The 17,826-nt window shown below is 26.8% G+C and overlaps 1 protein-coding gene across 4 annotated transcripts in view; it reads left to right on the forward strand.

Moving 5' to 3' along the window:
* The window catches only part of LOC136089431 (uncharacterized), a 3,126-nt gene extending 1,235 nt beyond the window's left edge, over window positions 1-1,891 (forward strand). For 3 of the 4 annotated variants that reach the window (XM_065815425.1, XM_065815427.1, XM_065815428.1), the window contains 8 exons: window positions 23-118; window positions 235-523; window positions 609-674; window positions 777-909; window positions 1,063-1,114; window positions 1,199-1,287; window positions 1,498-1,618; window positions 1,758-1,891. In XM_065815425.1, coding sequence (XP_065671497.1) covers window positions 23-118; window positions 235-523; window positions 609-674; window positions 777-847 — 522 coding nt within the window. In that variant the 3' untranslated portion in view covers window positions 848-909; window positions 1,063-1,114; window positions 1,199-1,287; window positions 1,498-1,618; window positions 1,758-1,891. The remainder of the gene's footprint in view (window positions 1-22; window positions 119-234; window positions 524-608; window positions 675-776; window positions 910-1,062; window positions 1,115-1,198; window positions 1,288-1,497; window positions 1,619-1,757) is intronic. The other variant, XM_065815429.1, reaches the window with a different exon arrangement.
* The last annotated feature ends 15,935 nt before the right edge of the window (window positions 1,892-17,826 follow it).

Here is a 17,826-nt window from a genome sequence, read left to right on the forward strand (position 1 = left end):
ATGAAATAATATAATTGTTCAGGGCATAACTATATTAGCAGCGACTGATGAAGAAGTTAAAGTTGAAGTAGAGAAAAATAAAAATAATATTGAAATTTTAACAAATTTGATTACCAAGGTAAATTTGCAAATTAAATTATTTTGGTTTGTAAGGTAACAGCTACTAGCTTTTAATTCTTCATTATTTTGGAAAATTTTATTAGTGCACATCTAATTTTTATATATTTATTTTAGAACATAGAAGAAGCTCAACAAAAGCAGAAAAGATATTATGATGAGCGAGTTGAGATAAATACGAAAATAGAGGAAGAATTTATTGCTATAGGTGATAAAGCTTTGCTTCTGGATATACGAGGTAAGAGAAGCAAAGGTGCTGCTTTTAAGCCAAGATTTAAAGGTCCATATTATGTATTATCTGTTACAAAATGCGGCAATTTCAAGCTAACTGGAGAAAATAAAGTTCCTTTAAAAGGAACACATAAAAGGTTGCATATAAAGAAGTTTATTGAAAGTAAAGATAAAGGTATTTAGATTATTATAAGTTTGGGAAAAAGTAAATTGTATCAATTAGTTTTCAAAAACAAAATTCAAATATTTTTTAAATTTAGACCCATTGCAATTATTAAGTGAAGCAATAAATGAAAAGACACATATTTTACCCGAAATGGTAGAAGGTAATTTTGTTTAATCACTTTTGCAGTTTTTGGGAATTTTTTTATTATTTTAAATGTCGATTTGTCAATATTTAATGAAATAAAAGATCGTTTACTTTTTAGGAAAAATCAATACACAAAAAAGTTTAACCCATATCCTACCACGATCCCCATTTGGGGATTTTTGGTTTTAGTTAACAGTAGTTGGTAGTGGATGCCATTTTTTTGTAGTTGACAACAGCCACGATCCCCAAATGTATAAATACTATTTTTTTTAACAATGTTTTTTTTTTTTTTATTAATTTAACTTGGATAAATACTTTTCCAGTTAAAAAAACAATTATATTTTATTTATATAACAATTATATTTTAATTATATTTTATACTGACACAGGTTTTTAAAATTAAGGATGTTCAAGAGTATAGAAAACGAGTGGTTCAGTTATTGATTGATAAAGGAGGTTTGTTAACAGTGAAAATCATTATGAAAGTATAGAAATGTTTTGAAATTTTAATAGATGCTAATGATGCAAGTTTAAATATAGGTCACAAAAGTTGGCAAGATGAACTATGTCGTTTATGTGGCAGTAAAAAAGGATCGAAAAGAAATAAAAATCAAAAGTTAGATAAATGGGTATAATAAAAATATTTCATTGATTATGTTTTTATTCATTTAAAGATTAAGTGTTTTGTAATCGATAATTATTGTTAATGTGTGTATAATAATCCAATTTATCCTAAATCATAGTAAAATATACGAAATCATTTAAACCATCGCTATTAAATTGTTTGTAGCAAAAAATATTTTTTTACATATAAAATGTGACAATTGCATTCCAAACAGATAGTTTCGTACAGAATGCATTGGTTATTTTGCAGAATGCATTGGTTATTTTGCAGAATGCATTGGTTATTTTGAGAAAACAAATTGCTCCTTTACTTGCTCAAATATTTCTCCTTATCAAGTAAGTTTATATTCAAATTCATGAAATATTCATTTTTGTTTGTTCCAATTTAATTTTTCTCATTTACTCAGGTAAATATAAATTATAGAATTTTAATGAAATAAAATATAGTACAACTAACTGTAAAAATTTATATTAGGTTAACATTGCCGACAGAAAGATCAAGACAAAAAACAAAAAAATTGAATATGGTCTATACATATGAGAAATTATATAGTTTATATATATGTTAATTAAGAATAAACTTGCTATAATTTAAATATATATGAAAAATAGCAGTTTTTTTAAATATATTTTGTACGTTTTCCCCATGGGCCGAGGAGGCCACTTTTTTGTATTTTTAATTTTTATTCGAACTCCGAAACTTTTATTCGGTTCTCCGAAACACGAAACTTGACGAGCTATGCCGCTGCACGGAGAAACTAAATTGAGCGCGGTACTTCCAGGGACGTGGTGGTGGGAGTCGAACACCAAACCTTTTGCATACAAAGCGCGCGCTCTTACCACTACCCCACTACCGCAAGAAATAAGATCAACTTAGCACTTAGAATATCATATCCCCCATGAATAACAACTGTATTCGACCTAAAACTTAGTAAAATATAAGAAGTAAGATCAATTTAGCTCTTAGAATATCATATCCCCCATGTGTAATAATCGTATTCAACCTAAAACATAGTAAAATAAAATAAATAAAATCAATTTAGCACTTAGAATATCATATCCCCCATGTTTAACCATCGTATTCAACCCAAAACATAGTAAAATATAATAAATAAGATCAATTTAGCACTTAGAATATCATATCCCCCATGTATAACAATCGTATTCAACCTAAAACCTAGTAAAGTATAGGAAATAAGATCAATTTAGCACTTAGAATATCATATCTCCCATAAATAACAACTGTATTCGACCTAAAACTTAGTAAAATATAAGAAATAAGATCAATTTAGCACTTAGAATATCATATCCCCCATGTATAACGATTGTATTCGACCTATAACTTAGTAAAATATAAGAAAAAAGATCAATTTAGCAATTAGAATATCATACCCCCCATGTATAACAATCGTATTCGACTATGAACAAGTTTGTAAACAATGTTTACAAACTTGGCGGTTGTAGTTGATGCACTTCTAAATGCTATTACTTGAAAGCGTGTCTGCGTTTTAAACTTTTATATGGGGGATATGATATTCTTGGCGGATACGATATTCTATTACAGAACACACGAAAATTTAAAAAATATATTCTGGTTTAGATGATCTTTCATTTTTCTTAATTTTGTTAATAATGTCACGTGATGTTTTTAAAAAAAAAGTTTTTTTGGAACTGTTACCTGAGCACAGATTAATTTAGTAATTTTTACACCTTATAATGAAAAACTTTTTGTATTTTAAATAGCCTGAAAAAATTGCTGAAAGATAACTGTAATTAATGAAATCGAAAAAAAGAGAAAATTTAAGATAAATATAAAGAATATTGAAAAAACCAAACTACATATAAAAATATTTATTATTTATTTTATAAGCACAAATAACTCATCAACGATCATATAAATTAACTTGAAGCAAACACGAACACAAAAAACTATTCAAAAAGAAAAACAAAAAAAAAAAAATATATATATATATATATATAAAATAAAAAAAGAACTTCGATTTTTTTTTTGTAAAAAAAAAAACACTGCATAAACTTAAATAAAAAAAAAAAAATAAAAAAAAAAGGAAGACAAAAAAACGAAGGTAAAAAAAAACAAATGAAAAGAAAGAAAAGATTGTAAGAATTAAATAATCAATTAAAAAAGAAAAAAGAAAAAGCAAAAGAAGAGTTAGAAGATTGTTTTTTTTTTTTTAATTTTTTCTTTTTTCTTTACGATATAACTTATAATCTTGATTATAATTCATTAGTTATTATTTTCAGTCATTATAATATTATTTCTTTTCTCACATTATATTATTTATTTATAGTTAATTGTATTTATTTTTAGTCATCGTTTGATACCTAGTTATTTAATATACTCCATTTATTTTTAATATCATATTTTTATAAACTTATTCATTATTGATTTGTTTTTATTTATTATTGTTTTATTATCTTTGTTAATAATATTATTATTGGTAGCAGTTAACGTTGTTATATTATTATTAGTATATATTATTAATATAGTATAGATATTATTAAAGTATTATTAGTTTTTTTGTTTCGATATTTTTTTGTTATTATAGTTACTTTTAATACTAGTTCGTGGTTTGTCAAATTTTAATTTATTTTGATTGTTTAATTTTATAACTGTTAGCTTTTAGTTACCTTTAGTGTTAATCATTTTTTCCATCAATGTTCTTATTTCTTTATATTGTTATAAAAATTATTTTCGATTACTTACGCCAACGGTTACCCAAGTTTTAAATTATTAAATTTAGTCCTTTACTTTGCATTTTTTTAAACCTCTATTTCACACTTTAGTCACTTTAACTAGTTAATACTGCATGTACATATATATAGATTTTTTCTAAAGATTATGGCATTTAAATCTTTCTGCAACACTTGTCATAAAAATATAACTGATAATCAAAGAGCCATCCAATGTGATCTGTGTTACTCACGAGTCCATGCAAAGTGTAACCATATTGATGCATACTCTGATAATCTTCTTTTAAATGACTTGTCAGATTTGTATTGTCATAGCTGTTTACTAAGAGTATGGCCTTTAGCTCAATTTTCAACTTGGAGCTTAAGTCAACATTATTATGTAAGAATATATCTACTAGTTCATTAAACTCTTTTGAGACTCCAAGTAACCATAAAAATATCTTTAAAGATCTAAATAAATTTCCCAGTTCTGTTAATAGCAATTACTATGACGTTATTAATCTCAATAAAACTATGCTACCCAATTCAGAACTATATATTCATCTTAACATCGTTTCTCTACCATTCCACATTGACGAACTCTATAGTGTTATCAACTCTCCTAATAATTTTCCCTTAGCAATAGGTATTAAAGAATCTAATTTATATATGAACGATACAAATACAACTGATAAATACATAAACGGGTTTAATATTGAGCATTGTCCTACTGAGATTGCAAAACCTTATGAATCAAACATAATAATTGGCTGCATTTATCGTCATCCCTAAATGAATCAACATGAGTTTACTTCTTCCCACTTAACTCCTCTACTTGAAAAGTCAAGCAACGAAAAAAAAAAAGATCTTTCTAATGGATGATTTTAATATGGATCTATTAAGTCACAATGAATCTAACCCTGTTTTTACATATCTTGGTTCTTTAACATCTTACTCACTAAGCCCTTTTATAATTTTACTATCACGCATAACGGCTGCATCAAAAACGCTCATTGATAACATATTCACGAACTTTCATTCAACTGATCAATACTCAGGTAACCTTCCAATTTCAATTTCAGACCACATGGCACAATCTATTTGCATTCCTGGCATACCCAACCACCCAAAAAAGTAAAAACTTACAGACAATGCTTCAAAAATTTAATAAAAGTATATTTTTTGAAGAAATTTCTGGTATTAACTCTCTATTAAAAAAAATGATGATGTTAACAAACCCATAATTTTATTTTAAAAACATTTGATGAAATTGTACACCGACTTGCTCCTTACAAAATACTAACCAACAAATTAAACTAAAGTCAAAACCTTGGATTACGTATGCTTAAATCTATTTCAGTTAAAAACAAACTTTATAAAAAGTTTATAAAATCAAAAAATATTTTAAGAAAAATGAATTATTTGCAAAATTTAAATTTTATAGAAACTTTTCCAATGTATTGAAATTTAGCAAATAAACATACTTTATTGCATATTTTAATATTAATCTGAACAACATTAAAAACACCTGGAAGGAAATAAAAGAAATCATTAATATTACACATTCTACATATAATACATTTTTAAACTTAAATTGAACGAATATCCTATAAATGATCAGACTGCCGTATCTTATACAATTAATAATTTTTTTAGCACTATTCATAGCAAACTACTTAGCAAAGCCATACTATTGCATTCTTGCATTCGTTTATATATATATTAAAAACAATCTAAGCGTTTTTCAATCTTCTTTCTATTACATAAAATCGTATATAAATACAAAGTTATCATTCCCATGACAATTATAAAACTATTTTAGGCATTAAAATAATAACCATAAATGAATGCGTGATTTTCATCACGTTTATCTACGTGACTTTAACCACGTATACGTAATAATTTTAATTCACCAACTTTAATAGTACACATACCCCTAAACGCGTTTTTTTGTAATTCTTTTTTTTTTTTTTTGTAATTCACCTCCCTAAGGCCGAGAAGGCCACTACAGATGTAGAGGCTACTTGTGGTTATAACCCTCGCTCAACTCTATAACTCCGAAACACAAACCTTGACGAACAAGGTCGCTGCGCGGAGAAACAAGTTGAGCGCGGTACTACCAAAGACGTGGTGGGAATCGAACTCGGAACCTCTCGCTTACGAAGCGAGCGCTCTAGCACTACACCACTACCGCATTTAGTGACTTCCTTAACATTCCAAATGCTAAATCGTTTTTAATTAATCCTGTAATTGAAAATGAAATATCTGGTCTCATTACAAATACGTTCAAAACTAAAAAAAGTCTTGGTCCTAATAGCGTACCTACATTCCTCCTAAAACTAGTTCCACACAAAGCCTCTCTGTAATGTTTTAAATGACTCATTTCAAAGTGGTATTTTCCTAGATATTTTTAAAGTTGCCAAAGTTATTCCAATATTTAAAAAAGGCTCTCTAATAGATTTCACCAATTACGGACCCATCTCTCTGCTTTCTAATATAGGTAAACTCTTTGAGAAGGCAATGCATAATAAGCTCTATGCTTTTCTTGAAAAATTTAAATGCTTTTACACCCATCAGTATGGATTTCGTGCCAACCACTCTACAACTCATGCTCTCATTGAAATGACTGAACTGATTAGAAAACCAATCAATGATAAATATTTTGCATGTGGTGTATTTATCGATAAACAGAAAGCGTTTGATACAGTAGATCATTCAATTTTGTTGAAAAAATTAGAATATTATGGGATCAGAGACGTACCCCTTAAATGCTTTACTACTTTATTTAAACGATAGAACACAATTTGTTTCTATTAATGACTCAAAATCTACCCTTGTAAAATGTTCTAATGGTGTTCCACAGGGTTCAGTATTGGGACCATTGCTTTTTCTTCTTTATATTAATGGTCTTCATACATCCATTAAGTTTGCTACTGTATACCACTTTGCTGATGATACTTATCTTATGCTAATTAATAAATCCCTTAAAAAATTTAACAAACACATTAACCATGAACTTGCCAATCTAGTTCAATGGCTTCGCTCCAACAAACTTTTTCTAAATTAAATAATAAAACTGAACTCATTTTCATAATAAAACTGAACTCATAATAAAACTGAACTCATTAATAAAACTGAACTCATTATCTTCAAATCAAATAAAACAAAAATCTATAAACACATGAACTTTTGGTTGTGTGGCAAAAAAATTGAACCTGTTAATTCAATTAAATATTTTGGTATAAAAATTGATTCAAACCTTTCCTTTTTATCTCACTGTAAAGACTTAGCAATGAAACTAAGTAGATCTAATGGCATGTTGGCCAAAGTTCGCCACTATGTTAATCTTGAGACACTCTTGAACATATACCATGCTTTTTTGGCTCACATCTTAGATATGTATGCCAAGTATGGGGGCAGTCCCATCAATAAGCTCTTATTAGGTTATCCCACCTCCAAAACAAGGCTTTAAAAAATATTTTTTTTCAGAATATTAAATTTAATCCTAATGTGCCTTACCTAACTTCTAAAGTATTAAAACTATGTGACTATAATCAATTTTCAAACTGTCAATTTGTCTGGAACCACCAACACAATAACCTACCTTTAACTTTCATCAATTTCTTTTCCAAAAGTACCAACACTCGTTATCATCTTCGTTCCAATAGTAATTTAAACCTTTCTGTCTAAACACCGCTCTCATAAATACGGGCATAAATCTATAAAATATCAAAGTATTTAAACTTGGAACAACCTTCCTTATGAACAAAAAGCTCTGGATTCATTCTCAACTTTTAAAACCAGTTTATTCTACTTTTTATTAAAAAAATATAGTTAATATTTATATTTGAAAATATTAACTATATTTTTATTAAAAAAATATAGTTAATATTTTTAAGTTCTATAACCAATTTTTGTTGTCTTTAGTATTGTTTTTTTTTTTAATTTCTATCAGGTTCGTATTAAGAAATTCGGCGCCTGTGGGCTACTAAAAATAATGCGTCTCTCTTCCTTAGAAAAACACAGAATGATAAATGGGAATGGTGTCTCCGGAAAAATTATACAAAAGTGTCAGAACTAGAAAAAATCTATTTATTACTTTTATATTAAACAAAAATGAAATTTAATTAAATCAAAAAACATTTAAGAACAAAAACAAACCTTAATCTAAACAAATGTAACATATATATTAATTTTCCTAGCTTTTTCTCTGGCAAACTGATCAATAATATCACTAGTTTTTAAATTATCAAATAAATCTCTCTCAATGGTTAAAATACTTAAATCATTGAGTTTGCTCTGTCCCAAAGAAGACCGTAAGTAGTTTTTTATTCTTTCGATTGCTGAAAATGATCATTCGCCACTGCAGTTTGTAGTGGCAATACTTAAAAATATGCGCAATGCTGTGGTTACGTTTGAAAATGTAAATTCAATTTTTAACTCGATTATTGTCTTTAAACTTAGTTCTGCGGTAGATATATTTTCTGTAGTTTCCGATAAATTCACATGCTTAAAATGTACACATTCTTCAATAAAGTTATTTTCTAAATCAGTCTGATATATTTCGCACAACTTTGCAGCATTATTTCTGATTATGTCTTCATTTATATTTTTTAAATTAACTAGAAACCCAAATGTTGAATAAATGTTATCATATGCGCATTTTCTCTTTTGTACTTCTGCTAGAATTTTATCAATAATAGCATAATACGCTCAAACCTCTTTTTGTGCGGTAGATACGGACCGCATAAAAGAAAACGCAAAAAAAAAAAAGTATGACGTATGTACGTACATATTACACATTTTAATCGTTGAGATTGAAATTATTGCGCGTTCAAAAATTAAATTATATGAGATCGCACAAAAAAAATCGCATAAAACAAAACGCACAAATAAAGTATCGCATAAAATAGGACCGCATAAAAAGAGGTTTGAGTGTATGTGTTTTGCGGAATTCGTCATTTGCATCAAGTTGTACTTCTTTCGACGTATTTTCGTCAAACTGTCTTTTTCTTTTCTGTATCCGTTTGTATTCATCACAGCCAGATAATTTTATATCTTCTGATTTGTAAAAATTAAATAAATCTATATTTGGTTTCGATTGTACAAGTTGTTCTAAACAAGCATATAATGTAACAATGCATTCAATTGTAATATCAACTTTTTGAAGCGATATATTAGTTTTATCTATGGTTTCTAGTATTTTGCTTCAAAATGTTATCATAATAGCAGTTTCCAATGAGTTGAACTCATTTAACAACCCCTGAGCTTCAACTTTTATTATTCAAAATTTCTATTTTGATGTTGACGCAGCAAACAAATTATATAAGTTTTGTTGAAATAAAAATAATTTAGTTGCTTGTACGCAGCATTCATCTGTCGATTGTCCAATTAAATTTAAAGAATGTGCAGCACAGGGCACGCAAATGGCAAGATTGTTTCTAGATTTAATGCGTGCTTGGAGGCCGCTATATATACCCGACATATTAGAGGCATTATCATAAGATTGTCCTCTACAATCTTCCAAACTAATATCTAAATCAGATAATAGCTTTAAAATACAGTCTTGTATTACTGCGCTCTTATGGCCAGTATTTTCTAAAATTTTTTAAAACCTTTCAACGGGTATTCCATTTTTATTGACTTATCTTATGACAATGGTTAATTGATCCATATGGCAAATGTCGGGCGTCGAACCTACTATAATAGAGTAATATTTTGCGCCTTTTAACTCCGTGATAATAAAACGTCTAACATTTCCACCCAATGTTTTTACAAACTCATTGCAAACATTTGCAGGTAAATAAGAAATACTCCCAGTACCTTTATTTGCAAAATTAAATATATGTTTTGCAAAATGGGGTCAAATTTTTCTAAAACTTCAAAGCACCCTAAATAATTCCCATTATGTTTATCACCAATAGTTTGATTTTCTCCCCTAAAAGCCAAACCCCTTGAACTTAAAAATTTAATTACTTTAACGATACGTTCTAAAATATTTTTCCAGTAGTTCGTATTTTTTTCCATTGATATAACAGAATAATTTTTGAAATATTCCCATTTTTGTGTAGATCTGTTCACAAGTATACGGGTGCTTTCTTATAAAGGGCTTAATTTTCGTGGTCCGAAGTTTTTTCACTGTGTTTCCAATTCCAAATGGATTATTAGCACTACCAAGTAGTCTGCAAGAGATGCAATAAACATTTCCTGTATTTAAGTACAAAAGCCAGTTTCAATTTTGTTGTTTTTCGTTTAGTAAATGTCTATAAAATATCATCTTTGTAGCATACCGGCTCTGTGATTTGTAGACCTTTTTAGATGCAGTAAAGTCTAGTTTTTGAATATCTACCTCTACGTTAGATATGTTTTTCATTATATCTATAATTTTATCTTCGCTTAATCTTCTCCATAATGCAGGATCAGCATAATTAACACTCAAGATATTACTACGTTCATTTTCATCTAAATATTCACTTTCTTGATCTTCTGGCTGTGGCTGTTGCAAGTTTTGTTGTGCCTGGTCCTTTTGTTGTTGTGTCTGATCCTCTTCTTTTTCTCTCACATTTGATTGCTGGGCATTATTTTCATACTGTTGCTGATTTTTTTCTTTTCCTTCTTTGTGTTGCTCACTCTGTGTAATATCCATAGAAAATGTTTCGCTTTTTTTAAAGAAATTTGTTAATGTAGGCATTTTTTCCAGGAAAACTTTTTGCTCCGCTTCTTTCTCTTCTTTTAATTTACGGTTGGCGGAACCAGATAACTTTTTTCGTTTATGCTCCATTGTTAGTCTTCCTACATATAAGAATAAAAAATTGTTTTTATAATTAACGCTACAAAGTAAAGGTTACTTTACCAGGTATTGTACAAACTAAAAATGTATTGAACTGTTAAAACATCACACCGAAATCAAATTTATAATTTAAATGTGTGATTTAAGTAATCAATTTATATGAAATATATTGAATCACTCGATTTAATATAAGTTCATAATTTTAATTAAAGTTCAAATATTTCTCAAATAGGCAGTTTAAAATTATTACGTATTAACTCTTTAACCGTTACTGACGAATATATACGTCAAGCCAAAACTTTCGAAAACGGCGTTGACATATATATATATATATATATATATATATATATATATATATATATATATATATATATATATATATATATATATATATATATATATATATATATATATATATATATATATATATATATATATATATATATATATATATATATATATATATATATATATATATATATATATATATATATATATATATATATATATATATATACATATATATATATATATATATATATATATATATATATATATATATATATATATATATATATATATATATATATATATATATATATATATATATATATATATATATATATATATATATATATATATATATATATATATATATATATATATATATATATGTAAACATTTGTTTAAAGCAGTGCGACACTTAAGATACCGAACCATAAGACGTGAAACCAATCATTAATTCTAGAACATTCTTCTACGGAAATTTTAGGCGCATAATGGTTATATTGTTATCTGTTTCCTATATCTGATATTTGTAGTTTTTGCAAATAAACCCGACACTGTAGTTATTGCGAACAAAAATTAGGTGACGGTTAAGGGGTTAATTCGTTTGTTAGTTAAATATTTTGTTAAACTAAGTTATAGTATTGTTTAAAATATATATTTATCATTATTAATTAATTTTTAGCTAACATATATGTAAAAGGAAAAGCACTTACGTTAGGAATATAATAATATAACTTAATAATTTCTACTTAGTTTTCAACTTTTAATTTGCCTTCTTCAGTCGACAAATACTAAAATACTAAAATTATATCAATTTTATTTTTGTCGTGTAATCTTAATTAAGGTAAGCATCAGTGAGCCATTGTACGTTTCTATCTTTTATTAAATAATACAATTTATGTTTAGATAAATAAATACGCACGGGCGGCGAGTATACGTAGGTGGTCTGTTTACATTTAAGCCGTCCATCAAAGTTTAAGACCTCCTAAATTATTGTAATGTCAGCACAATTATTGTAATGTCATCGTTTGTCAGCACATTTCACGGTGGTTTAGTAATGAACTTCTAAAACGCGCATGCGTCGTATTTTGTTCAAACGTTTGTAAACAGAAACGATCGTGATTAAAAAGGGATTTCTTACTAAAGTTGTATAGACTTCAAACTTTAATTATTTGTGAATAATGCTAAATTATCTCTAAAAAATTTGTCAAAACAATATTTTAGGTATGTCAAAACAATATTTCAGGTACGGTAGGTTTTACCAAAGCTATCATTTAAATAATTTTAGGAGGAGAAAAGATGTGGAACTAAAGTGAAACTTTGTTGTTTTTCTGGGAAAGTTTAACATGTGCTTACATTATGGTCTATATTTTAAAGTTGTAAATTTTTTAGTCACTACCTTTAGTTTTTTTTTGAAAATATAGTAGTGTGTGAATCATTTAAAACTAAAATTATAACTGGGTTACTTTTTTTTGTTATAATTTATTGCTTTTAAAAATTGATAAGCTTTCTTTTTATTTGAAGGTTTAAAAATACTGACAGAACTAATATTGACGCCATAACACTCCCATTTATATTCTGAAAACCCATTTGTAATGTCTAAAAACCTTTTTGCAATGTTTCATAAAATTATTATAAGTATCAGCAATTTTTCTCTTCTTAGGCAGAGCTTTTTGTTGATATTTTTTTACAGTTGGGTGGTTTTTATAAAGTGATCATCCATTATACTTATGAGTTTACGTGTTCTTTTCATGCTGTTGAATTCAGCATGAATACTCTCTGCACCCTGTTCTTCATAAGTACCATGTCTTACTCCCCATTTCCTAATGAAAGATGCATGATATTCAAGCATATGAAGCTTAGATGTAGTTGAATCATTTGGCCAATTATCACCAAAGTATTTCATAAAATCTTCAATTTGATTTTCTGTGAATATATAATAATAATGTATATGTAATAACAATACATGTTATACCAAGATATACATATACATATAAACAAATACATACTGACCATACCTATTTAAATATACTTTTTTTTAAATTTGGAATAAACGAATATACTACTTGATATTTAAGAGCTACATGATTAGTTTACCTTTAACATTTTGTTAATATGGTTACCAACAAAACTTGCTTGTCTTTGCACTCCTAACAAATTAAATACCTCATTGAGTTTATTTACTAGTGGACCAAATGACATCTTTATATGGTCAGTTTTTTTCATTATTTTCAATTCTGAGATCTATAAATATAAATATGGCGATTGGTTCTCATATAAATACAAAATACAGGTATAAGTACAAAATACCAAAACATAAAGTATTAGAAGTAAAATATCTATTAGGTTCCAAACAAAATGTTTTATTTATGATTAATATTTTTAGTGAACAATAAAATTTAAAATGTTTACCTTTTCTTTTTTTTTCTTCTTCAAAGTGAACAAAGTTCAAATACTAACTTCATATATTCTTTATTTTCAGGGTGAAATAATATATGAGTTTCAAGTGCTTCTGTTATGATACATGTTTTATCTTCAAGATCCTGAGTACTTATCTGGAGTTGTTTTATTTGATGTTGCTTCTCAATATATTTGTTAAACTCTTCACAGTCAAGTGTTTGATTGTTTATTGCCAAATGTTTGCAACATTTTTTGTTTAATAACATGAAGTGCAACAGCATCAATATCCTTTGTGATAACACTTTTTGAATTTAATGCAAATATATCTGAAAGACTTATTTGTGATGATGATGTTGGCAAGGTTCAGGAAATTGGTACAGGAGTCTGATAAATATTTTGATGATTCATGCGTTCTGAAAGTTGTGACACTTTAAATAATCTATCACAACATTGCTTACATTTTTCTTGAATATTGTTTATCATTTCAATAACATTGCTAGAGGAGGTTAATCCATCAATTGAAATTAAAAAGGAGCATTTAGGGCATTTTGTTTTAGATAATAGTTTATTATTGATAAGTGGTAATATACATGGTGCACAAAATGAATGCAAACAGTTTTTTAAAATAACTGGTTTATACATAATACCATTACAAATATAACAGACACAAAGATGTACATGTGGGTTAAAGTTTTTGGTTAATGTCTTGTAGTTTCAGATTTAAAGTTGGTAGAGATGAACGTTTAGCTTGTATGTTATTTATTGCTTGTCGAGGCCAAATTTTTTCATTAACAATACTTAAGGGCCTTCCCTTCACAGTTTTCTTTGGTTTCCTTCCTTTGATTACTTTGAAGCAAACACATTCACATTTCTTGCAATTGCTAATCCAGGTTCTTAATTTAAGATTAGTATTTGAACCTTTTTCTATGTTTCTCATTATTGAATAGCATCTGTAACACATCTTCTATGGGTGCATCTTTGTGTCGTCCTTGTCGATTCGTATAAAAAAATGCAATTCTATTCTAATTACGTGGTTTGTTAAAGGAGCACTACAATTTCAAAAATTTTCTCCACATATTCGACATAATTTTCTAAGTTTTGTTATATGAGGCTCAGTCATTTTTATATTTATAGCCAAGTAATAGAATTTGATGTACACTGTTTTTAAACTTAAAAAAGTAACCCAAGTCTAATTTTTTTTTAAATATAAAGATAAACTCTTCTAGTTTTAAAATATATTAGGTTTTAAAGCCTAAAAATTTTAATAAGCGCTTAATTATCCAGTTTTAGTAGTATACATAACCATAAAATCAAGTCTGAGTTTCCCGCGTATTTAGAGAGACTAAAATTTAAATGTTGTGAAAAAAAACATTTTCCATGGCCATATTTAAATCAATTTAAAAAATGGAATATCAATTATACATCTTTATAGCAAAGCTATAAGCTACTTTTTCAGGATATGTTTAAAAAAAAATTTCTAAATAAAAGCGAAATAACGATATCTTTTTTTAATAAAAATTGCGTATGCGCATTGTAAAATGTCGCGATTGATAAATATTATACCGCCGTAATTTGAAAGAAATAAAAATCAGTGAAATATTTTAAGAAAGGCTTTTAATTTAAAAATAAGTGAAAACTAATAAAGTGAAAAATTAATTTTTATAAAACTAATAAATAAATGACTAATAACTAAAAAACTAGTAAGAACAAAAAAATATAGATATCGCAAAAAAAAATTGCCGCCCCCAAAAAGTTTGCGCCCAAGGAAAAGTTTGCGCCCTAGCCCATTTAGCCCTGTGGTTAGGGTGGCCCTGATTTCTATTATAAATTTTGTTATCATTACTATTGCTTATTTACATTACTATTATTAACTACTTTTAACTATTATTACTAGTATTAATATTGTTGTTATTATTGCTATTATTATTATTGTTATTATTGCTATTATTATTATTACAATTGGTATTATTAAGATTATTAACATATATGATATTTTTTTTCCTTTTGCTTGTTGAGATTTGTCGTCGTTTACAAAAGCAAATAAACAAGGCTTCTGAAAGAAGATTATAATGATCACATCATCAGAACCTTTTACAAGTTTAAAACTTTTTTACATCAATACATAAACAAGAATAAAAAATTACAATAAATCGTGTTATACATAGAAAATATAAATCAAAATGTTATATATAATAAAAAAGTTGAATCTTATAGTCTGAGTTTAGAACAAAATCGTTTTACCTAATTTTGATTTATCAATTACTTTCTCAGTCTTTAAAAAGAAACTAAAATAATTCATTCTTTTTAATGACAATATTTTGAAATTCTTTTACAAATAAGAAAATTATTTAAACACGCTCTTTTGTTTTTGTATTTCATCATTTTTATTTGTTCATACTTATTAATGGTTATTTTTATTTTATTATAACGTTTTAGGGTTCTGGCGACAAGATTATTAGATCATCTATCAGATACCCAGTTTATATTTAAACTAGTCTACTTCTTTCTTGTGGCTGTTATTTTTATTTTTATTCTTATTGATATGGTGATTACATTCTTTATTATAATTTATGTATGTATGTATGTATGTATATATGTATGTATGTATGTAGGTAGGTAAGTAGGTAATTAGGTAAGTAGGTATGTATATATGTATGTATGTATGTATGTATGTATGTATGTATGTATGTATGTATGTATGTATGTATGTATGTATGTATGTATGTATGTATGTATGTATGTATGTATGTATGTATGTATGTATGTATGTATGTAATGTATGTATATATGTGTGCAAATATATGAAGAGTCCAGGGGAAAAAACATATTTTTGGATTGCCAGTCAATTTAATTATTACATGACAACTTCGCTTAGAATTATTTTTAAATTCGTCAAATATTCTAGACCAATAATATTTTTAAGCGTTTACAATTTTTTCAAGCAAACATTTATAATCGTTGTATACTTTCTCATTTTCAGATAATTTCGTTTTAAGAGTTTTTGTACGTCAAATTTAAAACAGAAGTCGTTACATAAAGATACTTATTTACAACTACTGTTTTATATTTGACGACTTTTTGAAACCCTTAATAACTCAAGGGGTCATTCCATTTAAATTGCCATAAATCAAAAATATTAAAGCTGAATATTAGAAAAATCGATTTTTTAAAATTTAATTAGCAAACACAATAGTGAATCAAAAAAATATCTTCACTTCGTCAATTAATTTTATGCATGTGTAGAAAATGTTTAAAATTTGGTAGCCATTTTTTAATATTTTACTATATAAAAAACATGGATTTCTTAACATGAGTTGTGTTAAACGTTTTTTATTATTTATTTTAATTTTTAATTCTCAGAATAAACATTAGTGATTAAATAAGTTTGTTAATAAGTGATACTATCATCATCTCAATTATTAGTTGGTATGTTACTAAAGAGAAAAAAGGCGTTTTTCCCCATCGCGACCGCAATTATTATAACAAATTTAGTTTTTTTATACAACCTAAATTTAATTTTTTTTAGTTAAAAAATATTTAGCAAAAGCATTTTAGTTGAAATGAATATGTATTAAAAAAAAAATTTATAATATCCTTGTCTGGAAAAAAGTAAAATGCAATTTCTTCTTCGTCACGACCGCGACGTAACGGATGTTACGATGATTAGATGCATTGTATAGATGTTCAAATGCGTCAAGGAAAAAGATTTAATTTGAAAAACCTTAATTAAAACACGTGTTATAACTAGTAACCAGACTAGTCTATGGATAGACTTACAACACAGACATAGACAATTCTGTATGTTGTAATGGACACAACAAATGTTTAATTTTTTGTCCTTGTTGTGTCTATCAAATTTTTGATGGTGTCCTAAGATTGCTCAGTTAAAAAATAATTTTCACTTCATAAGTCTACAAAGCATAATTTTTTGTCTATTTGGTGTCTATGATTTTGTCTAAATTTACTTGATTTCATAAAACCAGAAATCTTTCATCACCGTATTATTTGAAGATTGTTATGTAGTAAATTTATAATATTAAAAAAATATTGAAATGACATCAAAACTCCAAATGACGATCATTGCCCATGATTAATTATTGTTTAAAACTTGCGTACATATTCATCAATAAAATGAAAGTAAAAAACATTTTTCTTTTTCACTATTGTTTTATTCACAAACCTAAATAAATTTTAACACCTATTGGAATCTTCTACTTACTAATCCACATTTTATAAAGGACAACTCCTTGATCACATATTTTTAAAATAATTTTATTGAAGGTGATAAAGATTTTAGTGGCTAAGGAAAATTTTTTAAATGATAAACTTACCTTCAACTTTTTTGAAGTAATCCCAAACTGGAGAGGGTATTTTA

Source organism: Hydra vulgaris, chromosome 13 (assembly GCF_038396675.1).
Source record: "Hydra vulgaris chromosome 13, alternate assembly HydraT2T_AEP".
Lineage (NCBI taxonomy): Eukaryota > Metazoa > Cnidaria > Hydrozoa > Anthoathecata > Hydridae > Hydra > Hydra vulgaris.